Source organism: Ambystoma mexicanum, chromosome 11 (genome assembly GCF_040938575.1).
Source record: "Ambystoma mexicanum isolate Mex_15411 chromosome 11, UKY_AmexF1_1, whole genome shotgun sequence".
NCBI classification, from domain to species: Eukaryota; Metazoa; Chordata; class Amphibia; order Caudata; family Ambystomatidae; genus Ambystoma; species Ambystoma mexicanum.
Genome location: NC_090934.1, coordinates 357,112,243 through 357,138,909, shown reverse-complemented (window position 1 = coordinate 357,138,909; position 26,667 = coordinate 357,112,243). Strand labels below are relative to the sequence as shown.

General features: G+C 49.3%; 1 protein-coding gene across 9 annotated transcripts in view; it reads right to left on the bottom strand.

Moving 5' to 3' along the window:
• Positions 1-26,667, bottom strand: part of EYA3 (EYA transcriptional coactivator and phosphatase 3) — a 2,553,793-nt gene that overhangs the window by 848,661 nt on the left and 1,678,465 nt on the right. For all 9 annotated transcript variants that reach the window (XM_069623074.1, XM_069623072.1, XM_069623073.1 and 6 more), the window contains one exon: positions 25,931-26,014. In XM_069623074.1, coding sequence (XP_069479175.1) covers positions 25,931-26,014 — 84 coding nt within the window. The remainder of the gene's footprint in view (positions 1-25,930; positions 26,015-26,667) is intronic.

The window sequence follows — 26,667 nt, the reverse complement described above, 5'->3', positions numbered from 1 at the left end:
GAGATCTCCAGCCCGGAGAGTCTTCTTCCTTCGACTGGTGGGGATAACCAGTCAGCTTCCTTTTTCGCTTCCTGGAGCATCTCGTGGCCGCCTTGCCTGTGCCAAGCACCCCGGCAACTAGGATACCACGTTCTACCCCTACCGCGAATCAAAGGGTAGTACCTTTAAACGGAAAACTCCGCGGCTGGTTTCTTCCCTGGCAGTGCAACGACCTTCATCTTTCCTCCACGTCGAGAACTTCTCTTCTTCTGGATGACGCTGCAACTTGCTCCCGCTGCCAGGAACAACTGCCCCCGCTGGAGGATCCTTTCCACCTAAGGTACCGTGTTCCGCCTGGCTTCCCTTGCAACCGACTGTACAGGGTAGATTTAGCCCCCGGCTTTCGAACCTGGGTTAGCCTGGGACACCCTGGCTAAACTTTTCTGAGCCTCTCTAAACCCTTTCTGAACTCCCTGCAAGACTTCCAAAGCCTATTGTAATTGTGTGATCTTGGGCGCATTTGTGCTCTGCTCTCTCCAAGAGTAGGCTCGGCCGATGGACTTTGGCTCACCCGTAACTTTTGTCTTTTCTGCCTTGCTAAAGTTTTCCAAAGTATTAGAGAGGTGTATCTTCCTACATTCTGCCTTTTTCCCTCCCTTTTTCGTTAACTTATTGGAGTGCCATCTATAGTTAAGCGCTCACCGCTGTCTGGAAATAAGTGGTGTTAACTAAGACTTGTCTGATAAGGAATAAGGGATGTATATATAATAATAGTAACTGTGTTTAGAGTGATTTACAATAATAGTGCTGGAGTGTTTCAATAAGTGTGTTTTTAAATAAATAATTATATACCTTGATATCAAAGCTCTGGTCAAGTGTTTGCTTGTGCTATTGTATCTGAGTGCCAATTGTGTATACTTTGCATACTGCCTAACTCTTCTTGAGGGAAGTCTGACTGCTCAGCCACAGCTACCAGGTAAATCTGGGTGGTACAGACTGCTACCAAGTGGGTTTACTGCCAACACCTGTAGTCTTAAACCTTTTGCAGTAGTCCCTAAGGAAACTGCACAGGTTTCTGCCTAACAAGGAGTACTCCACCAGACCTGCTTAGGCAGCGGAACCGCACCTTTAACAGGCCAAAGGTCTGCTCAATCACAACATGGGTACGGGTATGAACCCAATTGTACTCCTCTTCATGGCTGTTCCGTGGGTTCCGCACAGGGGTAAGTAGCCACGGCTTCAAGGGATATCCTCCATCACCTGCAAGCAAATATAAATAGGTGTATATGTGAGTCACTCCAAGCTGCCACCTTCAGGATTCACAGGCATGGCCGCAGCTATTTGGCGTCGACATGCACATGTCCCTGTACGTATGCACATATTTTATTTAGCTGCATTCTATACTGCAATATGGTGTGGTAGTCTGGATGGCGTTGTACAGATGATGCAGGGTGAAATCTTGCATGTTGATGTGGATGTACTGTGGTTACAGGACGATGTTTGCCTCACATTTGTGCTGTGTACATTGGCACAGTTGCAATCATGTTTAGTCATGCATTGATTGACATACCCATGGTGACCAGGTTGTGCGTCTTACATGCTGTCATTGATATATGGCATTGGTCCAATGTATGCCAGTGATGTGTAATGTTCAGGTTGGGAGGTTCAGGTCAGGAGTGTTTAGCTCTGCGTGCATTCTCCACTCACCGGCCATTCCAACCCAGGTGGAGTATGCATTCCCCCCCTTCCCACCCAGGTGGAGTATGCACCCCCCCCCTCCCACCCAGGTGGAGTATGCATCCCAACACATCACAACTCCGATGCCATGGGGCAGTCAGGCAACTCACCAAGCAGCCAGCGCTCCATGTGATAGGGTAGCGTGGAGCTACGCAGCACCATGGCATCATGTGTCGATGCGGGATATCGGGTGCCGCAATGTGTGGTGATCTTGCTGGAGTCACATACCATCTGCACATTGATGGAGTGGTATTGCTTGCGATTGCGGAACGCCGCCTCTACGGCCTGGGGACTACCAATTCTACATGGGTGCAGTCGAGGGCACCAAAACAATTGGGCATGCCTGCCAGTGCATGGAAGCCTACATTGGTGTCGGCTATCTTCTGAGCAGTCCGTGGTAGGGATATGTGGGTGCTAGCGTGCTTCAGGAGGGCATCCAGCACTTGGGTCAGCATGCGTGAAAATAGTGGTTGTGAAATGTCATGCAGCTGGCCCACTGTGTGCCGGTAGGTGCTTGTGGCCAGGAAGTGGAGCACAGACACCACCTTTAGTAGCAGGGGGATGGCAGTGTGTATTTCTATGAGGCTGACAATGTCGCCATGTATCATGTCCACTATGGTGGTGATGGTGTCCCGGTACAACGGTACAGGGTGTGGATCTGCTCAGGGGTTAGACTGAATGGGCTAGGCCTGATGCAAGGGATTCTGGCTGCCTACGAGGTACTACTGGCTGCACTGGTGGCAATTGCTGGCCCTGTCTCAGCCGCCTCCTCCTCCTGCGTCTCCTCTGTGCTGCCTGTTGCTGTTGTTGCTGTAGTTGTAGCAGTGTAGGCATGTTCTTCAGCCCCATGATTGCAACAGCTAGTGGTATCATTTTGGTGTAGGAAGGGGTGTGGTGTGTGGGTGTACTCCTTTTATACTGGGACAGGCTCCATTGACTCCACCTGTGGTGATTGTGTGCACCTGTGGCAGTTGCCTTGATTGCAGAATGCCGTTTACGGGTAGTACGCGATGCCTGTATGGCTGCCATCGTGCAGGCCCTAATTACCGCCTTTGGCATGCCGGCAATTGCATGCCCGCGTGAGTTGTGATGTCCTCCTATTACCGGCATTTACTCCACGAAGGGGCGCGTATACGCACGCAAGCCGGTATGAAGGGGTATGGTACGGGCAGTGGCGGTATTAGCGGGTTGTCGGGTCGTAATGCCCTGGACCCGTTAATGATGCCGGTATTACCATTCTGCCTTCCTTTTTTCATTACCTTCATTCTCGTAATGAGGCCCAATGTGTTAGGTACATATGAAATGATGTGTATTAGTTGGCTTACTTTGAAAACTGCAGTGTCTACCATTAGTATCACTGTTTTCACTCATTTCATCACGGGGAAATGTTCTTCAAGCCACTCCAGAGTGCTAGCCATTTCGGTGTAAAAAAAAAAAAAAAAAAATCTTTTTTAGAGTATCATACTATAGAAAGTGTATAACTATAGGAATTAATATAGTGAACTTACCAGTTTGTTTTTCAGTTTTCCTGTTAGTGCTATGTAGGTGTGCTGTTGATATTTGTTGTGTAGTTTCTGTATAAAGCATCAGTGAGGTAATTCTGCTGGAAGCATGTGTTATTTTTTTTTGGTATGTTCCATTATGTTTCATATCCTATGCAATTGGACTGTAGGTGTCTTGCATACACATTTTGTACTTCCTATTTATTTTGAAGGTAATTTATTTATATGCTGTTCTTCGGACATGATCAGTGTTTGTGTTGTATGATACAACAATGTAAGATATCCCCTGTGCTTTTGGACAATGTTGATGTTGACCGAGCATGTCGGCGGACATTTCAGCCACTAGCATGGGACAGGGGGTTCAGAATGTTGTATGGTATATTTATATAAACTAAGGATATTCTAGTAAAATCTATGAAATTCATGATATTTTTATCTATATTCAGTGAAATAAATTTGTTAAAAGGGACGTTATGGTTAAGTTGCGCTACTAACAACCTATGAAATTCAGTTAAAAAACTTTGTTAAAGGGATGTTATGGTTACAAGTAAAACCCCAAAACCCCTGAAATTCGCCAGTTATGGTGAACTAAGCTACCATAACTCGCGCCACTACCGTGCACTGCTAAGAATAACACCCATGACATCAAAGATGACATCACAAATATAAGGGTGGTGTCCTTTGTCTTACGGGGTCTGTCATGGGGAGACCGGGATTTCGAGTGCCCAAGACCGTGAATCTACTGATCTCCCCCTAGACGCCGAATATGGGCATTTGGTCGGCGGTGCTGACACATCGCCGAGGGGAGTGTGCTTAGTGTGGGAAGAGGGAGTGCTCTAGCCGCCAGGTGTCGTCCCCACAACAGAGCCGCCGGCCTGTCTTCTAGGGTCGGGGGTTTGCACTTGGGAACTTGGATATTCCCCGTTGCCCTTGCCGTCCGAAATGCGGCGATGGAGCTGTCACTGGAGGCTCCCTCCACGTCCATGGCGGCCTCGGCCTGCATGGTGTGATGGGCCCAGCGCTTGGTTCTGTGATCTCTAAGGGTCTTAGGTTTAAATAGCTTGCAAGCTCAACAGTGCCCTTTGTCGTGGTTGCGGTTCAGACACAGGTTGCACACACATTGGTTTTGTCGGTCCACAGACATTTTCTATTACATGTGGGGCAGAATTTAAAGTGTGTCTTATCCATGCATGGGAAAGGCAGCCGGGCGATAAAGGGAAAGGGTGGCAAAATGCATTGTTCAATGACCGCCACCCCCCTTCTCCCTACTGTATGGGCCTAGGCCCCTTGGGCCTTCCAAGGCCAAGAGGGTCAGTCGAAACTTGACTCCGTCCGACGGCGTCGTCACGATGTTGGAAGGAAAAAGACAGAGTAACTATATTTAAACTTTTCTTAAGTAAATGGCGCCAGCTGAAATTGAACTCTGTGAGAATCGACTGCTTACGATGGCGTAAAAGAACAATCTGAGGGACATCGACGCGTGAAGGTCCATGGGTACAGTGGATGTCACACTAGGGATGGTATTACTGGCACGCCCTGTCGACGTCCCTTTTCGAGTTTTCGAAAACAACTAATACTCTGCAGCTTCCACTAGATGTTGGCCTATGCATAGCATGTGATCTAGGCAGATTCCACAAGCCTCAGATATATATGGGATACATTACTCACCGTAATCGTATTTCTGATGCTTGTATCTGCTTAGATTCACATGCTGTGCATAGGCCGACATCTAGTGGAAGCTGCGGAGTATTACAGTTTGTTTTTCGAAACTCGAAAATGGCCGTCGACACAGGCGTGCCAGTAATACTATCCCTAGTGTGACGTCCACTGTACCCAAGACCCCTCACGCGTCTAGGATCCTCAGATTGTATTTTTTCTGACATGAGGAAGCATGAGGAGTAGCGTGAGTACAGATAATCCAAGCAGATAGACAGAAAGGTAAGACTACAAGCAATCATGCGCCTTCTCTCGGAGGGGAGGAAGGGTGGGTCGCATGTGAATCTAAGCAGATACAAGCATCAGAAATACGATTACGGTGAGTAATGTATCCCTTCTGAGGCTTGTGGAATCTGCTTAGATCACATGCTTTGCATAGATTAGCGAGCAGTACCAGAAGAAGGAGGTGGGATGTGAGAAGGGTCATGAGCAAACAGGTGTCTTAGAACCGCTTGTCCCACTTGTGTATCTGTCTTGGAATGAGTGTCAATGCAGTAATGCTGAGTAAAAGTGTGAATAGAGCTCCAAGTAGCTGCTTTGCAAATGGTGTCGAGGGGAACATTTGCAATGAAAGCCAGAGTGGCCCCAATGCCTCTAGTAGAATGGGCCCTTGGCGTAAAAGGCAGAGTTTTTTCAGAAAGAGAGTAACACAGCTGTATACAGTTGATAATCCACTTCGAGATCGCGCCTTTAGAGACGCGATCCCCCTCTCTGCCTGTAGCTACGGAGACAAACAGTTGATCTGTTTTCCTTAGCGGTCTGGTTTTATTTACATAGTAGAGGATCGCCCTACGCACATCAAGGGTGTGTAGTTTCACCTCAGCTGAGCTTTGCGGGTTCTGGAAGAAAGCCGGAAGCTCGATGGACTGGTTTACATGGAACTTAGATATAAATTTAGGTGAGAACCTAGGGTGTGTGCGTAAAACCAGTTTGTCTTTGTGGATAGTAAAGAAAGGATCCTGCACTGACAGAGCCTGTATTTCACTGACCCTTCTTATAGAGGTAATGGCTACTAAGAAGGCCGTTTTGTAAGTCAGGTGTTTAAGACTACTTTTATGCATGGGTTTGAAAGGGGGGCCCATGAGCTTAGCTAGCACCACATTGAGGTCCCATCCTGGCGGTGGGTTCGAAATAGGAGGGTGAAGTTTCTTAACTCCTTCCATGAAGGCTTTAACTACTGGTACTTTCCACCACGATACTTTGTTATGGGATGTGGTGTAAGCCGAGAGGGCTGCCAGGTGTACCTTCAGAGAGTTAAATACCAAACCTGCGTCCAGCAGGTGGAGCATGTATGTTACAACGTTGGAAGGAGTGCAATCAACTGGGTTGATTTGTTTATTCTGGCACCAAATAACAAATCTCTTCCAATTGTCAAAGTAACAGTGCCTTGTGTTTGGTTTCCTGGATTCTTTTAGGATGTCCATACACCTCTGTGGTAATTTGAGATGCCCAAACTCTATGACCTCAGGAGCCATGCTGCCAGGTTCATTGAGTTGGGTTCCTGGTGCACTGTTTGACCTTGCTGCTGGGACAGTAGGTTGTACCAGGCTGGGAGTTTGATGGGTTCGCACACCGCCATCCTGCGTAGGTGTGGAAACCATGGTTGTCTCGCCCACATGGGAGCAACTAGGATGAGCGTCATCGATTCCTTGTTCATCTTGTACACCACCTTCCTGATGAGAGGAGTTGGTGGAAAAGCGTACCCAAACATCCCTGACCAGTTCATCCACAGGGCGTTCCCTTGGGAGTCTGGCTGGGGGAACCTGGATGCAAATCTTGGGCATTGTTTGTTTTCGCTTGTGGCGAATAGGTCTATAGTGGGGAAACCCCACTGAGAGAAGAGATCATCTACGATATCTCTGAAGGACCCATTCGTGTTCTTCTGGGAGGGAGTCTCTGCTTAGGGCATCCGCTAGGGAATTGAGCTCCCCTGGAACATGTTGTGATGACAGGAAGATGTTCCGTCTGAGTGCCCATATCCAGATTTTCTGGGCAAGCTTGGACAGATTCGGCGAACGAGTCCCTCCTTGTTTGTTCAGATAGAACTTGGCTGTCGTGCTGTCCGTCTGGATCTGCACCGACAAGTTTAGCAGATGGGGCTCGAACGCCCGAAGCGCTCGGAATACTGCCAGAAGCTCTAGCAGGTTGATGTGGTTCTTGGCTACTGAGTGAGACCAGAGACCCTGAGCTGTGTGGTGGAGATGGTGAGCTCCCCACCCAGTCAGGCATGCATCTGTAGTCACCACTGCCTGTACTTCGGGATCGTAAAAGGGTTTTCCCTTTGCGAGATTCTCTCTTGTCCACCAGTGTAAGCTCTGTACGAGTGTTGGCGAAACGACCACTAGATCGTCCCACTGACCACTTGCCTGAGACCACTGTTTCGCCAACCATTCCTGCATGGGACGCATGCGCAGACGCGCGTGGGGGACCAGGTAAATGCATGACGCCATCATGCCCAGTAACCGCATTGCCTTGCGTACCGTTATTTGTTGACCTGACTGATAATGTGGGATTTGCAGTAGTATATTCCGAATTCTATCTTCCGAAGGGAAGGTCAACCCTTTCTGAGTATCTAGGATTTTTCCTAGGAACTGTTTTGAGGTGCTTGGCACCAGACTTGACTTCTTCTCGTTGATAGAGAAGCCTAATTCGTGGAGGAGGTCGATAGTCCTCTGAATGTTTGACCTGCAAATTCCTGGGGTTTCCCCCGTTATGAGCCAGTCGTCCAGATAAGGGTACACTGGGATTGCCTCCCTGCGTAGGTGTGCAGCTGCCACCGCCAGTACCTTGGTGAATACCCTTGGTGCTGAAGCTATCCCGAAGGGCAGTACCTTGAATTGGTAGTGGCGGCTGTCCACCTTGAAGCGCAAGTATTTTCTGTGCGCTGGGAGCATGGAAATATGAAAATAAGCATCTTTCATATCCAAGGTTGCCATGTAATCCCCCTTTTTTAGGAGGGGGATTACCTCTTGTAGCGTGGTCATATGGAATTTTTGGGGCTTGACATACTTGTTGGCAGGCCGTAAGTCCAATACTGGGCGCATTGTTAAATCTTTCTTTGGCACAAGGAAGTAAGTTGAATAGATACCCTTGTTTACCTGGTGTCCTGGGACGAGTTCTATCGCGTCCTTTTCTAGCAGAATGGCGATCTCCTCGAGAAGGATCTTCTGATGTTCTAAGGAGTGTATTCTTTGTCGTGGAGGGTGGTTCCGGGGACGCTGCAGTAATTCTATACAATATCCTGTGGACACTGTTGACAGCACCCATCTGTCTGAGGTGATCCCTTCCCAAGCCTGGGTGAAGTTGGAAATGCGTCCCCCTACTGGGGTTGCATGAGAAGGGACCCTGAACTGAGCGTCACTGCTTTGGTGGAGACGTGCCACCTCCCTTGTTGGGGCTGCCTCTGCCTCTTCCACGACCTCTCTTGTTACCCCTGCCGTAACTCTGGGTAGACTGCTGGTTGTTGTTCCATTGTGTACCCTGTCCTTGGGCATAGTTGCCTCTTTGTGAATTTTGGCCACGTGGGCGACGAAAATTACTGTTCCCCCTCTGGTTAGGGGGTTTGTTGGTAAGCTGGCCAAGGGATTTGAGAGTCTCGTATTCGTCCTTGGCATTTTTAAGTGCGTCTTCGACCGCTTTCCCAAACAATAGATCGGGTTCCACCGGCTTGTCTATTAATGAAGCCTGGGTTTCTGTTTTGAACCCTGACTGCCGTAACCACGCATGTCTCTTGATAACAGTACCTTCTGCTATCAATCTTCCTGCGTTGTCCGCGGCGTGGAAAGTTGCTTTTAATATGCAACCAGACACGGCTCTCCCTTCTGCCGAGATCCGAGCCAAGTGGGCCTTTAACGGTTCAGGAGCAGAGGCTATGAGCGCCGCGACCTCTTCCCATTGATGGCAGTTGTAACTTGCCAACAGGGTGGTGGAGTTTGCAATCCTTGCTTGGTAGGCGGATGTTGAGGCTACCTTCCTGCCAAACCCGTACAGTTTTTTGCTCTCCTTGTCGGGAGGAGCTTCTGACGACGATAAGGGTGTCCCAGCCCGCTTCCGAGTGTTGGTAACCACTAGGGAGTCTGGTTTAAGATGTCCTCTTATATAAAGAGGGTCAGACTGGGCTGCCCGAAAAAGTTTTTCAACTCTGGGGTTGACGGCTCTGGTGAGGTTAGGATTCACCAGGGATGGATCTATTCTACGTTGGATGGATTTAAGGATAGGGATGGTCTGAGCGACCGGCCTCCTCTCTCCCACCAACTCTTCTGCGAAGTCCCTTTCCTCCTGTACACCGAGGGTGTCGATGTGAAAGTGTTCTGCTGCGCGAGCGAGAACTTCATTAAGGAGGGGCTGGTTATCAACTGGCGAGTCGGTAACTGGGGCTTCGCTCTCTACCGGGGAATCTACTCTGTAAATTTCCTGCTCATCTTCTATCTCCTCCAGGTCCTCATCATCCGCATAGTATTCAGTCCCGGTTTGTTCCTCCATAATTTCAAACTCCTGGTCCCTTTTAGGGAAAGGCTGTCCTTGGTATCTAGGGTGTGGAGTAGAGTATGGAGTAGAGTAATGCTGCACCTCTAAGGGTTCAGGTCTTTCGAACCGGGCCTGTTTACTTAGGGGGATAGGATCAGAGGAGCCTGAGGGTGTGGCCCCTTGAGGGTCATACGAAAGGAAATGTTCTGGGTTTTTGTCATAAAATTCAGCTAAGGAAGACATCCTTGACATGACCCTGTCTATGTCTTCACTGGCCCATTCTTTGGAACAGGGTATGACTTTAGTAGGCAACTTAGAGGACTTAACAAGGGTACCCTTGCTGGATGTTGATGTCCCAGTAGATTTGTGTTTGTCTGTCTGCCTAGGAGTGGAAGGCTGTGCTTTCCGCTGTTTCCCCCCCTCCCCGTGCGTGGAAAAATGTTTTCCCTGCCCCTTGGAGGCCCCAGAGACTTTCGACGCCTGGCGTCGAGGGTCAGGAGAGGTATCTGTGTGTTTTGAGCGTGGGGCCTCGCTGGTGTTAACTGCGGCCTCGGTCTCCTGGAGCGCGGCCTGGGGGTGGAAGTCGTCTTCGTCTTCCGACGATCGAACTTCCGTTAATCTAGGGAGCGAGGCACTCTTGGCAAGAGTGGATGATTGCCTTGCGTCATGAGGCGATCTCGATCGAGAGCGCCCAGAGGACACCGAGTCGGACCGTTCTATCTGTGCCTCTTTCCGAGAAGTCGACGTCGTCGAGGTTCGGTTGGACTTAGTGTGCTTTGTGTGTGTAGGGTGTGTAGCGCTTGCGTCGCCGGGGGTCTTCCCCATAGCCGCCCTGCCGGACAACCTTCCGAGGTCGGGGACCTGCGCTCGGCAGTCTTTCGACGCCGTAATGCCCTCGCCGTCCGAAAGTACGGCGTCGCTGCCATCGCTGAAGGTGCCCTCCGCTGCCATGGCCGCCTGCCTGGCGTGGTGGGCCCAACGCTTTGTCGAACGGTCCTTAAGTGTCTTAGGCTTAAACCTACTACACGCTCTGCAGTTCGCTTCGGGGTGGTCCCTCGGCAAGCAGAGATTGCACGTGGCGTGCCTGTCGACCCAAGGGTATTTGCGGTTGCACTTGGGGCAGAATTGGAAAGGGGTACCCTCCATACGCACCTTGAGGCAGCGGGCTGGTAAGTGTAGGAATATATAAGGTGTACCTATATACCAAGAGTGAAGAGTATGTACCACCCCCCACTCTCCCTACTTGCAGGGCCGAGGCCAGCGGCCTACTAGGCCCGGGCTGAGGCCAGCGGCCTTCCGAGGCCCAGATCCGTCGTGCAGCAGCCGACGGTCAATGTCTTCTCCAGCAGTCGTCGAGTGTCGACGTTGGGGTGGGGAAGGATGTCAAATAATTTTAACTTCAATCATTAGCAAAAATATGGCTAAGGCCAGGGGACTCCGCAAGATGCTTCCGACCAGTATGGCGGAAAAAAACAATCTGAGGATCCTAGACGCATGAGGGATCTTGGGTACAGTGGACGTCACACTAGGGATAGTATTACTGGCACGCCTGTGTCGACGCCCATTTTCGAGTTTCGAAAAACAAACTGTAATACTCCTCAGCTTCCACTAGATGTCGGCCTATGCACAGCATGTGATCTAAGCAGATTCCACAAGCCTCAGAAAGATAGATATCTATATATCTATAACACTTGTGATGATATTTCCAGCACATGTAGCACTAGGACACCCTCTGGTGAATACTTATTCATTCTGGATCCAATCTGCAAGGGGGAGCTATTTCAAGAGATTTGAAATCTTTAAGTGGAAGACCAGTTTATTCTGAATGGTAAAAATCTGCACTTGGAGGAGTGAGCGTGGGGGGATATTCTAATTACTACTCACAGTTAAATAAACAATACATGCTCAGACCTCTAGGTGCACGTTTTATCCCACAAGCATCACCCCATATGGTTTCCTACTGATCAGTGTAGAGATGCTGTATAGTGCACATCGAAGAACAAGTTACTCACCAACTGGTAACGTTCTTTCGACTGGATGTTCCTCCAACTTATTCCTCTCCTCTGAGAAAAAACAACCAGCTCCAAGAATGGTTTCCAGGTGGCTTACGAGTTGATTGGTTCCACCACCTCAAAGGGAAAAGTCATCCTTGAAGGGCTTCTCTGTCGAGATGATCTTGGTGATTCAACATGCAACAGGGCTTTATCGGGCAAAACAACGGTCCAAGAGTTGCAGTAGCCGTCCTCTTCCAGATAGTCTTCAGTTATTTCGTTCCAGTGGTCGACTCTGCCTTCCAAGCCAAGAGACTTGCCTTTTATTCAGTTTCCTCCCATTCATTCTGGCCTAGCTGCCACTCACCCAGCAAGATGGCTGTCCTTGTCGGACAGTCAGCCAGCCAATCACACCAGAGTGCATTTGGGACTCCTAGGAGACTACGCACAAGGAGTTCCAGGCACCTCCCTCACTTCCTGCCCACCCCAGACACTCACAATCAAAAAACACAAGAGTAAAAAAACATCAGATTAGGAAAAAACGCCAACAGTCTCTCCAGGTGAAAGAAATCAAGTCCTCAAAATCCAGCAAGTTGCTGGGGGTCTCTAAGGTGAAGGGAATTAGCAAATTTATGAGAATTCTCCCTAACAGAGGGTGATGAGGAATACGTTGGAGGAACATCCAGTCGAAAGAACGTTACCAGTTGGTAAGTAACTTGTTCTTCGAATGGATTGTGTCCTCCAACGTATTCCTCATCATTGACAGACTCCCAAAGCAGTATCCATGTTCTGAGGAGGGTGAAGTATTTAGATATGCCAAGTGCTAAAGGGAAGAGTAAAGCACTGCCTTACCAAAAGCGACATCCTGAGCATGGGAAGTATCCATAGAATAATGCTTTGTAAAGGTGTGTATTGATGACCACGTTGCAGCATCACAGATGTTTTTAATGGGGACACCCTTTTGCAGGGCTATCAAAGAGGCCATGCCCCTGGTGGAATGTGCCCGTAAACCCTCAGGAGGGTCCTTGCCTGCCAGCCTGTAGCATTCAGAAATAGTGAGGATGATCCACCTAGACAAGCTGTGTTTGGAAACAGCCTGGCCTAATTTGCGTCCAGTATACCGTACAAAGAGCTAGTCATCCACTCTCAATTTGGACATCCTGGAAATATAAAAACTCAATGCTCTCCTAGGGTCCAACCTATGGAGCCTTTCTTTTCCTTACTAGGATGCAGCTGAGGATAAATTGGCGGCAGCACACTTTTCTGAATTAAATGAAAGTCCTAAACAACCTTAGGTAGGAAGGTGGGTCTAACCCTCAACACAACTTAAAGGTTAAGAACCTCAACAAACATGTGTGAAAGGGTTCAAATGGCGCACACATTAGGAATTTCAAAACCAGGTTGAGGTCCCAAACCGGAAAGTGAAAAGCAAAAGCTGGGAACACATTTGTGAGCCCTTTTACAAATTGAGTCACCAGTGGGATTTTTAAATGGCAGTATTCCTCAGATGAGCGCTTGAAGACGGAAAGCACTGCCAGATAAACCTTAATGGTTCCAACCTGCAGACCTTTGTGTGCTAATGAAAGCAGAAAGGATAGAACATCTGGAGACGTACATTGAAAAATGATAAGTTACTCCTACTGTATGGGTGTCCCTTCCAAGGGATGGTAGACAGAACCTTTTTCATCAGAAAAAAAACCTTCTTCCCCTTTAAATTTAGAGGCGTGTGGGGGCGCAGCCCTGGGAGAATGCACTGCCCCGATTCTGCCCTTGGCGCCACACCTCGGTCCCCATTGACGCGTCGACAATAGATTTAACACTGCCTAATGACACCAGTATTATTAGGGGGGAGGTTGGTGGGACATATGGAGGAAAGGGGACTATGGACTAAGTACGTTAGTCACTACGGTGAATAACTCTTATGTCCCGTCCCCTTTCCTCCATACTGTATGGGCGATTACAACTAATTGTAGCCCCAGGGTGGAGAGGAGACCCTCCTTAAGCAAATAGGTTTCTGAGAACCGTCTGTCCGAAAGCTGCATCAGATCTAGAGCCGGGATCCAAAGAGTAATGCTTGCAAAAAGCCGAGGGAGAGGCCCAAGTGGCCGCCCTGCTTATGACTTGCCAAGGGACATGGCGCTGGAAGGCAATGGCCGTTGCCTCGGCCCTGTCTGCGTGGCCATGTATGTTGGCCGGGAGCGGCTTGTGCTAGCCCTCGTACACTTCTTTGATGGCAGTGACCATCCAGCGGGTTATGGAAGCCTTTGAGGCCCGATAGCCTGGACTGGAGCCGCGGAAAGTGACAAACAGATGTCCGACTTGCGGAATCCCTTGGTCCTGCCCAAGTAGAATTTCAGGGCACACCTGACATCCAGGCAGTGCAGCACTCTGTGCTTCGTCCTTGGGATCGGGAAAGAATGTTGAAAGGACTAGTTCCTCGTTCAAGTGAAATGCAGATGGAACCTTGGGCAGAAATGCCGGGTGCGTCCGCATGACTACCTTGTCCCTGTGAAAGATGGTACATGGTTAAGAGGCGATCAGCGCCTCAATCTCGCTGACTCTGCGAGCCGAGACCGACTAGTAAGGCCTTCTTGATGGTGACCAGCCTAATGTCCACGGACGCCATTGGTTGAATGGTTTGTGCACCAGGGCGCCCAAGACTATATTCAGGTCCCGCACTGGGTGCTGTCTCTTGGCGGGCGGTTGGAGTCTAGCGAGACCAGCCAGGTGTTTGACAACAGGGTTGGAGGAAGAAAAAATTCTGTCCTCTGAGTTCCTATAAGCCCCAATGGCTGAAGGTATGTACGGTAGGTGTCGACCTGTATGCCCGAATGAGCTAGGTGCGCCGAAAAGGAGCACGTCGTCCAGATTGCAGGCCAAAGGGTCAATTCCTTGGAGACTGCCCAGTGGCAGAACCTGGTCCATTTGCCCCTATGCTGCACCCTGGTGGCTTTGCTCCTAGCGCCCTGTATGATCTCCTGATGGCCTGTGAGAGACTAAGGTGCTAAAGCGTTACCTGCTGAGGTACCATGCTGTGAGGGCTAGTTTCCCTGGGGCAGGGTGGATGACTCTGCCCCCTTGCTGCGCCAGATGATGTGCTGGGCCCGTTGGGAGGTGATTTGGGGGCACCACTGAGCGGCTGAGAAGCTCCGAAAACCATGGCCTGGCCGGCCACCATGGAGCTATCAGAATAACGAGGGGACGGCTAGACTCCTTGATTTTGCAAATTACCCTGCGGATCAGGGGAGTGGGCAGAAAGGCATAAGCCTTCATGCTAGTCCATTGGAGGTGAAATGCGTCGCCCAGAGAGCTGGGGCCCTGACCCAGCCAGGATGCAAACTCGGGGCACTTCTTGTTGTGCCAGCTGGCAAAGAGAACAACTTGGAGGTGACCCCACCTGTTGATCTCCTGAATAACGAGGTCGTTTAGCTGCCACTCGTAGTTGTCCACTCCCAGCCTGCTGAGCCTGTCCGCCTCCAGGTTGGATTCCTGCGGGAGGTGGACTGCTGAGAGGTAAATTTAGTTTTCCAAGGCCCATTCCCACATGCTGATCGCCAGTCTGCACAGAGGAGGAGATCTGGTGCCTCCCTGCTTGTTTACGTTGTACATGCTGGTCGAGTTGTCTGTCTGGATGAGGACAACCTTGCCCTTGAGAAGTGGTAGGAATGCTCTGAGTGCTAGCCAGATGGCAGTCAGCTCCAACCAATTGATGTGGTATTCCTGCTCCTGTCGAGTCCAGGTGCCGTGGGCCGAGAGATCGTCCAGGGTGGCTCCCCAGCCCTCGAGCGAGGAGTCTGTGGTGATGGTGGCCTGCGGAGAAGGCGGCCGGAAGGGCTTGCCCGTCCGTAGGTTGCAGTTCCTGGACCAGCAAGTTAGGTCCGGGTGGAGATATGGAGGAACGCTGATCATTTTGGATTGAGAGCCCCGCTCCAGACTCCATGAGGCCGCGAAGTGCAGCTGAATCCTTCTCATCCTTAGTCTCATGTGCGGGATGGTTAGCAGAACCGCTGCTAGCCGACCCAGGAGATGTTGATACCACCAAGCCGAGGTCACCTCTCTGCTGAGGAAGTGGACGGTGGCCCTCTTGATGGCCGAGATCTTGTCTTCTGATGGTAAGACCCTCTCGCAGCACGTGTCCCAAATGAGTCCCAGGAATGTCAAGTGTCTGTGTAGGGAGCAGCTGTGACTTCTTGAGGTTGAGCGAGAAGCCCATGTCGTGCAGTGTGTTCATAAGGGCATGGGAGGAGTGGTGAACCGCTTCCGGAGATGTAGCCCTGATGAGCCAGTCGTCCAGGTATGGATAGATGTGGAGGCCCTGCACTCTGAGGAGGGCCGCTACAGCATTCATAATTCTGGTAAAGACCCTGGGGGTCGAGTTGAGGCCAAACGGGAGGACCTTGTATTGTAAATAGTAGCCCATGATCCTGAACCATAGGAAAGAACGATGGGGCTGCCAAATCGGGACGTGTAGGTACGCGCCCTTCAGGTCTAGGGAGCACATCCAGTCGCCACTGTCCAATGTCTCCACTATAAAAGCTGGCGTAACCATCTTGAATTTTTACAGGGGTAAGGAGAGGTTGAGCGTGGAAAGGTCGAGCACAACTCTCAGGCCCACCTGGTTCTTCTGAATGGCAAACATCCTGGAGTAGAAGCCAAAGCTTGCTGGGAGGCTGGAACTTCCTCCACTGCGTGGCTCTCTACGAGCGACTGGATCTCTGCCAAAAGAGTTGCTGTCCCAACCTGTGGGAGTGGAAGGGAGGGGAGGAGAGGAGAGGAGAGATGAGAGGCTGGGATGGGAAGGCGGTACCCCATGGATACTACAGAGAGGATCCAGGGGTCCGCGAAGTTCTGGCGCCAGAATTGTGCATGGAGAGCAAGCCTGTCCCCCCACTGGAGATAGGTGGACCCGAAGGGGCGTGTCATGCCTTCTTTCCCTCGGAGGCTGAGGAGGGAGACTGGAAAAAGCCCTTACTCCCCCCCCCCTTTTTGTTGTTTGCGCCGGTTCTGAGACAGCAAGCAGTCCGGCTGCCTCGATCTGTGTTCCTGGAAGCCGTGGAACCCTCCATATGTAGCACCCTTCTCCGAGTGCTGCTGAGATTGGGTGTATGATTTGGGCTTGGTCTTTGTAAGAATGGGTAAAGACTTTGCCGTTTGTGAGCTGTTATTTTTGTCAAGCTCTTCATCCATAGAGGAGTGGAAGAGGTCCCCACCCTCCTCGAACGGTAGATCTAGAATGCGCCCCTGGACATCCGGGTTGAATTTCGTCACCCAGAGCCAGGCTGTTCGCCTCATGTCCGTGGCAATGCAGATGGCACGGCCTGAGGTATCGATATGCTCCACTGTGGATTCCATTAGGTCATGTGCCATGAGCTTCGCCTCTGCTAGCCCCACCTTAAAGCGTGATTGGCATTGGGTGGGGAGTTCCGGGAGGAATTCCGCAATTTCCAGCCATAACCGTTGGTTGGCGGCAGCCACCATGGCATCTGCTGGCCTGATGCAGGTGCAAGGAGGAGTTGGAGTAGATCATCTTGCCGTAAGCTTCCAAGATAATCTCCTCCGTGCCTAGCAGCGCTGCAGAGCAGGAGGCTGAGGACGACTGAGGCTTGGCATAAAGTGATGCTGCAGCGATCATCGAGGAGTGTGGCTGAGGATGGGTTGAGAACAAGAGTGTGTCCCCCTCCATCTGCCTGTACTTGGCGTCCAGGCGTCGGTTGAGCGGCTGGACTGAGTGGGGCTTGAGCCAACCCTTCTTGGCCAGGGAGATTAAATCGGTTTGCAGTGGAATCCCCGTGTTGGCAGAGGGGCGTCTTGCGAGGACTTCAGCCAGAATCCCCTCTGCCGGCTGTTCGACCTCAGGCTGGGGGAGGCCCAGGTACTCCGCTAGGCCAGCAAGACATTCATCGAAGTCCATGGCTGAGGATGGCATGTCCGATCCTCCTCCTCGTCCATATTCTGCGGATCTGGAGGATCTTGTGGTGGAGGAGGGGTAGATGGCGCCAGAGGCTGGGGTACAGGGACCGCAGCCGGCAGAGTTTGCAGAATCGGCTGTGGAGCCGGAGGAGGCGGCTGCATTGGGGGCCCGATGAAGGCGTCTGTGGTGTCTCTAGCATGGCGGGGAGAACTTCCCTGACTGCGTCCTTGATAACCCCCATCTGAAGAGACCTCATGAGGCAGAGAAACTTCTCAAAGAGCACTTCCTCGCTGGCCCAAGAGGTGGCAGGGGGTACCGACGGGGTAGCGAGGGTCTGCTGGAGCCGCTGCATACCCTGTCCGAACGCACAAGAAATTTGCCCTGTGCAAATGAACGGTAGACTGTAGGCCACGTACCTGTTTGCAACCAGTCCCACCTCGACACTCGTTCTTCATTGAATTTGTGGAATGGCGTTGTACGGGTACCCCTGTCTGATGCCCCTGTCTGGCGCGGCGGCCATTTTGTCTAGCTGCCTGTCATGTGCCTGCAACGTGTTGCCCAGCCCGCTGGGTCCGGCCTCGTCCAAGACTCTTGCGTGTAGATCACGAGGCCTACCCTGCTCCTCTGGTCTCGGCCCGATAGATGTGACACCCTCGACCCGGGGGTCGGTAGAGCTGCGTTTAGGCACCCCCTCGGACGTATTAGGGCATAGCCCCTCGGCCATTGTGCCGGTAAAAGGGTGTAGCCCCTCGGATGTAGACCCTGTACAAGAACCTTCCAGTCCCTCAACACTGCGCCAGGGTGGAACCGAGGACCCCTCGACTCGAAGGCCGGTAGCTGTAGCAGCCTCCGTGCACGTGTCGGTAGAAGGACCTGGCCGGACCCTACCAAGCGGGAAAGTGCCTGGGAAGGAGTCTCCTCCCTTGGGGGTGCGCTGGAAAATATCGGCCCTGCCTTGGGCCCGGGTCGATGCTTCACGAAGTTCTTGAGATCCTCTGGAGGCGACCTCTGGAAGAGCTACCTCCACCTGGCTAGTCTGTTCTTCAGCGCCTTCGAGGACAGGGAGTCACACGCCGAACAAGACTGCCAACCGTGGTCTGGGCTAAGGCAACATATGCAGATGGCGTGGGGGTCTGAAGTTGGGAAGAGTCTGTTGCAGGATGGGCACCTGCTGAACCCTGTAGAAGTTGACATGCGCCGTGGAGGAGCATGACGCCTGAGGACCGAGTACCTGAATGATAGAAAAGACAAAAAATATCAGTATCAGTGCGTGGAATTACATGGCCGAAGCCAAACCCAGGAGCGTTGGTGAATTCGGCCCGTTCCCGTTGATGCGGAAAAGGGGACTGAGGTGTGGCGCCGGAGGGCGCAGTCAGGGCAGCGAATGCTCCGTGGGCCGCACTCCCACATGCCTCTAAAGTTAAAGGAGAAGGTTTTTTCTGGTGAAAAAGGTTCCGTCTCCCGTCCCTTGGAAGGGATGCCCATAGAGTATGGAGAAAAGGGGACGGGACGTAAGAGTATGATTAACATTCTTTTCCCTGCACCAGTCGCAAAATGTATTCCAATGGCAACGGTACAGAGACTTTGTTGCTGGTGGTCTGGCTGAAAGCAACACCTCCATTACGTCATCTGGGAGGTCCCAATCCTCCTTTCTCAACCTTTCAGAAACCACACATGAAGGTTGAGAATGTTGATCTCTGGATGGAGAATCCGACCCTCTTCTCGCGAGAGTAGATCCTCTCTTTGTGGTAGATGTATTGGAGGGCAGATGGACAAGTCCAGAACGTCTGGTTACCACTTCCTCCTGGCCCAATCAGGAGCAATTAGGATCATCGATTTCCAGAACTTTCTCAACCTCCTGATGACTTGAGGAATGACGGGGACTATGGAAAACTCATACAGGAGTGGAAACTCTCAGTCGACAACAAACATCTCCCCTAGAGCTCCTTTTGGGGGAAATTCCCTAGAGCAGTACAGTTCACACTTCTGGTTGACACTGGTTGTGAACAGATCCACTTGAGGCGTTCCTCAAAGGGTAAGGATCGCTTGAAAGGCAGAACTCAAAAATGATAATGAGAACCGCCAACGGCGAACCTCAGGTACCGCCTGTGATGGATAGGCACATGAAAGAAAGCATCCTGAAGGTCCAATGATACCATGCAGTCCTGAAGCTGGAGGGCCGGAATCTGAGAAAGGGTAACCATCTTGAACTTCTTGAGGAACTTGATCAAGTCTCTTAAGTGCAAGATGGGTCTCAATCCTCTGTCCTTCTTGGGTAATAGAAAGTAAGGCGAGCACCAACTCTTGTTCCTCTCCCTTACAGGTACTGGTTCAATAGCACCTTTCTCTAGCATGGTCAAGATTTCCAGCATATGGAGCAGCTCTGGATCTTTGAAAGACCTGTTCCTCAGGTGGATGATCACAATGCCTTTTTAGAAAGGGAAGGCAGTAACTCTGGGCAACTGTTTCCAATGCCCAGTGTTACTGCAGTAATTTCCTGCCATTCTTTCAGATGCTGCTAGAGTCCCATTGGGGTTTTGTGAACTAAGTCCTCAGAAAGGTTTTGAGGCAGCGGATGCAGTGGCTGATGGTAAAGTAGCCCCTGCTTGGGTGGTCTTACCACCTCTTCCCCACCCACCAAGGGGGAATCTTCTTTGACCTCTTTGATTCGACAGTACTCTCCCTCTTCCAACTGAGGAGTAATAGCAAAAGGACCTGTCCCTCCAAGCTATAACAGTGGGGCGTGTTTGTGGCCGATTGCTGCGCCAAGGGATTTGGCTGCTGCTTTGGAGGTCCGCAGCTTCTCCAAGTACTCGTCAGTCTTGCTGCCAAATAAATGTGTGCTGTCAAAAAGGCATGATAAGTCATCTAGATTGCACATCTGGAGCAAAACCAGACTCACCCAGGCAAATTGATGCATTACAATGCTAGCCGCCATTGCTCTGCTGATTCAGGACTAGTCTGGGGGGATTCACACATTGCATTCTTCCGATCCTTGACAATGTTTAAGAAGCTGTTTCATTCTTCCACTTCAGGGATATGATCAGCCGCTATCGCTGTGCAATCCCATAAAGTGAAAGTGAATTTAGCCAGTGCACACGTGGCATTTGCTGATTTAAGGGCCCTACTCCCCGCAGAGGAAACCTTTCTAGCCAAAGCGTCATAACGCTTGTCATCACTTTCCGGGTAGGTGGAGGGTGGGTGGGGGGTGTTATGCATTTTGTTTGGATGTAGAAGTGGCTGCCTGAACTACCAAACTTTCGGGAGTTGGACGCTTTGTCAGATAGTAAGGGTCACTGCTTGATGCTCTGTACTTGCTTGTCAGTTTTCTGTTCACTGATGGAATTAATTCCGGCACCTCCCAATTGGTATTAACTCGCCTTTGTAGTGTTGGGTGTCCTGACCCACGTTTGGACTATTATGCTGCAACACTTGTGGGCTTAGGAAATCCAAGAGGGCGGAAAAGCCCACATTTGTGCCAGAATCCTGGAGAACCACGCAGTCTTTGCGCACAACAAAATGGTCGCCTGACCTGCCACACACCAGTGTGAGCGTGAGGGGCCAGAAGCGCCATGAGCGAAATCAGTGCTGAGGAATATGGTGCTGTTCAAAATCTGTATTTATTAATGTCAAAAATGGGTGAAATACTGGTGCTCACCACTACCAGAAAGCCGGCGTTTTAAAACCACCAGACACTTGTGTAAAACTGAACAAATGAACCAAACCAGGCCAAAGAAAGACTTACTAAGAGGTGGATACAATGTAAAACTATATTCTGAAATGACTTGAAGGAAGTGTCTAATGTATGTATTGAAAATAGCTGGGGATGTCAGCTTAAGTGAATTTGGGTTTAAAGCCACTAAAATCGAAATGTTTAGAATAAATGAGTGACCTACTTTTGAGTGTCACATCGGTTGCAATTGTTTAAATGTCATAGTTTTGAACTTAGAATCAGTTTTCTAGCTGCATGTGTAAAAATTGCAAGTTTGGTTTGAATGTAGAAAACTGGGAACCAAAGTGACATTTAGCTGACGCCTGGCTTCAAGAGATTGAATTCTGCCTGACAACTACCCCCGACAGGAGTTGAAACTTGATCAGCAGCTGTGTTCCCAGGCCGGGTTGCATTCTGCTGTCCCTGCCAAAAAGGAGATGACACCTCTGATTGATTAGGGGAGTGGCACCTGGGGACTGCAGGAAACTGAACAAAGCACTGTCTTGGGCTCAGGCAAATGTTATATTGGGGGAGGGGTCGTAAAATAGCTTCCTCTTGGGAGAAGTGGGAGGAGAAGTGCCTCTGTGAGCAAGCTGAGCTTGGGGGAAGTGGACAAACCAGAAATTCCACCATGTGCTTTAGAAAACCACACCCCTTTGGGGACAGAGCATAATTTTAAAAAGATGGATAATTCATAGTGCGGACTTGTAAAAATTATATAAATAATATCATCATTCTTGTGATTTTTCTGTGCACATTTTAAGAGGTGTCAGGACTCTGTGGTATGTTCTGGGGAGTAGTAGCGGAAAATAAGGTTGTTACTCCAAATGTATGCATTTTAAAAATCTGACACTATCATCTGAAACCCATATCCCTTGTGCACATTTGTGTAAAATCTGGAAAAGTTAAGAGGTCGTTATCTGGATGAAAAGGGCAGAATTCTGTCAAAAGTGGACATGACATCTTACAAAGACAGGGATCGGATGGTTTGGTGCTACAGAAAATATGTTAACTGGACATATAATATTAGAAAAATGGTACATATATAAATGGGTATTTGGATCAGAAATAGATTTGTGTGCAATTTGACAAGGGGAGGACCCTCTGACCCATAAAACTACCTCATCACTCTGACTCACTGTTCCCTTCTCAAATCAGGTCAAAGAGAAATCCTTGACCTATCAAATCGTGAGTGGGTTGGGCAAAGAAAGTTAGCATCCACACCCATTTTCAAAAGACATAAAAAGAGCCACTGGAAGCCAGAGAGGGACATTCACTTTCCACTTTCTTGCGGGACGCTTTGCCGGGAGACTCCAGACTTCAAATCCATCAATCTCCAGAGACCAGAACTTAACTCCAGAACTTAAAGCAGAGAGGCCTGGACCACCAGCTAAATCCTTTTTTCAGCAGGCCTTCAGAATCTAGCGATCCAACCAAACTATTCTACAGCGGGCGAGCTGTTGAATTCTTTGCCAAGAACTTTTGCCAGAAACGGTAGCAGACCCATAAAGAAGTGCTGATAGTAGAACCGCAGAACAGACCCAGATCGCTGAGAGCTGACCCAGACCGCTGTGAGCAGAACCGGTGCCAGATTGACCCGCCGAGCAGAGAGAACTGCAGCTAAACCTATTGACCCGATTTGTGACAAAGTCACATTCCTGTCCAAAATATAGTGTGAGTACTCAGCCAGAACTGTGCAAAACCAATCTCTTAGTTTAAAATAATCTAATTCAAACTATTTTAACCTATTGAGAACTGCATCATAGAAATCGTGTCCCTCCTGTTAATTCAAAGCTGCAAAACTGTCATCTGTCATTCTGAGCTTTACTTTTAAAGCTAACACCACTTATTTCCAGACAGAGGTGAGCGCTTAATTAAAGATGGCACTCCAATAAGTTAAGAAAAAGGGAGGGAAAAGCCAGAAATTAGGAAAAGCACACAACACAATACTTTAGAAGCACCCAGCAAGGCAGGAAAGTCAAAGTCTACTTAGGAGCAAAATGTTCAGAGGCCAGGCTCCCTCTTGGAGAGAGAACACCACCAATGCGCCCAAGATCACACAGTTTAAAAGACTTGAAAAGTATTGCAGGGAGTTCAAAAAGGAATTAGTTCAGCTCAGAAAAGTTCAGTTAGCCAGCCTAGGGACAACCCAAGTGGTAAGTTGAGGATTTAAGAGACACCCCACACAGATCGTTGCGAGGGAGGCCAGGCGGACCCAGTTCCTTGAAAGTGGAGAGAAACCTCCAGCGGGGGCAGTTGTTCCTGGCAGCAGGTGCAAGTCGCGGCGTCGTCCAGAGGAAGAGAAGATCTCGACGTGGACGAAAGCTGAAGGTTGTTGCACTGCCAGGGAAGAAACCAGCCGCGGAGTTCTCCGGTTAAAAGGTACTACCCTTTTATTCGCGGTAGTGGTGAAATGTGGTATCCTGGTTGCTGGGGTGCTTGGCACAGGCAATGCGGCCACGAGATAATCCGGTAAGGCGAAAAGGCGGGCAAACTGGTTATCCCCACCAGTCAAAGGAAGAAGACTCTTCGGGATGAAGATCTCCTCTGTCGATGGAAGAAGTGGCGAGTCGGTTCAGGTCGGCACAGCTTCTCCCTCTTCGGATTCTTTGGTCCTGTGGCGAAGTCTGAAGTCCCAGTCCCCAAAGCCCTGCTTTTATGCAGAAAACCCCCATTCACCAGTCCTAGCTGTCACTCAAACATGCTAAGTGGTGAGCCGGGCAGCTCATCAGTGGGCCAATCACACAAGAGTGCGACTTGAGTTGCCAAGGCAACTCAGTCCAGGGTGCCTAAACCCCCCTCCCACACATCCTGTAGACCCAGACAGAGTGGCAACACTTTTGGAGGCTTCTGTGGAGAAGCCTGCCAAAAAGTGGAACAAAGGGCTCGACTTGGGTTGGAGTTACAGAGGCGAACACAAACGCCATTTTTAAAACGAGTCATGGCAAAAAGACCCAACCGGGGAATAAATATTAAATAAATAACCCGGCAGTATCTTTAACATTGCACCAAAAAGTGGTGAGTTTAAAATGAATGGGAAAATCCCATAGGAAATATTCTGGTGGAATATTTTGCGTGGTAACCACTGCCACCAGCCAGAAACTCGACGAGGGGGGACTGCACAGTGCCCCCTCGAAAAACAGACGCAGGGGCAATCTAATTCCCCCTACCAGTACTTCCACAATATGATGGTTTGTACTGGTTCTGTTCCCAATTTAAGACTAGTAAAGTCAATGGTGACTTTACATGCTCTGGGACACAGTAGTCAGTCCCAGAGTATTGAGTCTATGTTTGGGGGTCACTATGACACCCGCGTTACTGCACTGAGGGTGCTGTGTAACACACTTACCAAAAACCACATGAAACCCTATGGAGTAAAAGACCCCATAGCCCATTAAACACATTGCAAAGTCAAAGGATATCTCAAATCATGTCTAAGAGTGGGAGAAAAAGAGTCTCACTTTTAGCAGGAGAAAAAATAAACCCAAAAAATCCAGCAAAGCTGCTGGGGGACTCACTAGGTTGGGGAATTTACCTTAACAGAGAATTCTCCGTAACACCCTAGACATCAGTTGTCTATAAGATCCATTGGCATGGTCTAAGGGATCTGGTCTGCAAAACTCCATTTCTGGGGAAGTGTCCAAACCACTTGCAGAGTTTCATGAAACCCAAAAGGACGTAATTCATCCGAAGATGGCTCATCTTTCTCAAATTGAGGAAGGAGACTTAAAAATGTCTTTCCTGGGTTAGTGGGGGGAAGGTTTTCTTGACATCCTTCGAGGATTTAGTTATTTTTTATAGACAATGGTGTCGAAGTCTTCGAAGGCATCGAGGGCTTCGACAGATGGTCTTTCGGCACCGATGATTTTGTCTTCGAAGCAGTCTTTTCTCTACTTGAGGGAACCTCTCAGGGCTCCTGCAGAGCTTTCTCCTGGACACTCGGGCCCGAGGATGCACAGGTTTTGTCCATTGCCTTCTTTTTGTCGCGTTTGTTGACACAGACATGGCTCTTATCTTTCTTCAAGGGGGTCGAGGCTGCATTCTCGAATACTATTTTTAGTCTGAACCTCTCCCACTGAGCCGGTGAGGCCAATTTGGTCAGGCATGAGAAGTGTTTCGGGGAGGAACTTAATGACGAAGACAGCGATCTGTGGCGCCTTTTCTTCGACCACCCCGAGGATAAGTGGTGTGTGCCACTGCATGATCGGGACCTTTTGGCTTTCTTCCGACAGGAGAGTAATCCCTGGACTTGTCGGAAAAAAAAATCACTTTTTCGACAGGGTTGTTTAAGTGGATTCATGAGAGCTACCTGCAGCTAACTTCCCTCTATGCTCTTTCAGAGCTTTCGCTGTCTTCGATAGGCAGGACCCACACTCCGATGTTAAATGAGTAGATTCTTAGCACCACACACGCACCCAATGGCGGTATGTAAGGGATATTTTCCTACCGCAGTCGTGACTATTTTTAACCCGATCTCTGAGTGAGATGATGCCGACAACACCATTTTTTTTACTAAACACGAAAGGTTGCTCAACGAGGAACCAAAGTGCGCAGCTATTCCAAAGCGATGGCTCTTGCAGAAAAACAGAACTGAAGCCAGTGGTCGTTGCACCCGCTATATACTGTCGATGACGCCCACACCGAGAAAGAGGGCCTCGAGGGACATCGAGTCAACAAGCATCAACATGCAGCGCCCCCTGTGGAAAAAAAAAATCTGAAGCTACTGGATATGGAGATACATAAGATGAGGAATACGTGGGAGGAAACAATCCATTCCAAGTGGTGTTTTGCTTATACGTCAAAAGTTATAATCTAAATTGAACTGTGAATTGGAAAGGAAAAAACGACTTTATGTATAGACTAAATCAAATGATACATGTACTTTTATCATCAGGAAAACATTAACTGAAAATACCTTCCCATATTTCTGTGCATAGGAACCGGTCAGCAATGAATGGAAGATGATAATAGTCTCATCCAAGTCCCATAAAAATATTCGCTGAAAAAGAAAAAAATATATGTTAATAGTTTCCTTTATATAAAAAGCCAAGTAGACATCAAAAGATATTAATCAAATCTAGTAATTTCGTCAAGTTTTCCAATATAACTATTGAAGGACAACATTTAGCTGTAGGAATCAGCCTCAGTTATTTTATCCTTACCACAGTTGATAAGGTTGTTCCATAAAGCTAAAACCATGCATACAAAATGTTTCTGTTTTAGTTTGGTTTACTAAAGTAGCACCTTTGTCAAAACTGTTGATATGGAATGTAGTGAGGGGAAAATGGTCTTCAATAACTATCAATATTTCCTGGCACTTTTATTTATCTGTGTATTCGTCTGTCTCTAAGGCAGTTATTATTGGCTACGTTTGCTGTTACTCCGATAGAAAGAACTATTTTAGCCACTACAGCAGATTGCTCATTTTATTAACTCAAAGATGGCCATCTCACTCTTATCCTATTAAATTAATTTGAATAAAGGTAATTGGCAAAAAACAGTGACCTTGAGATCATGGAATATTGAATAACATCTATCTGTAACATAGGACAATTGCTCAGTGTAGTGGAATGGGCACCATGCATTTACAAAGGCAACAGTTTTGGCTTTAGGATGGTTGGGAAATTCTTCATATTCGCGTGACAGTATCCT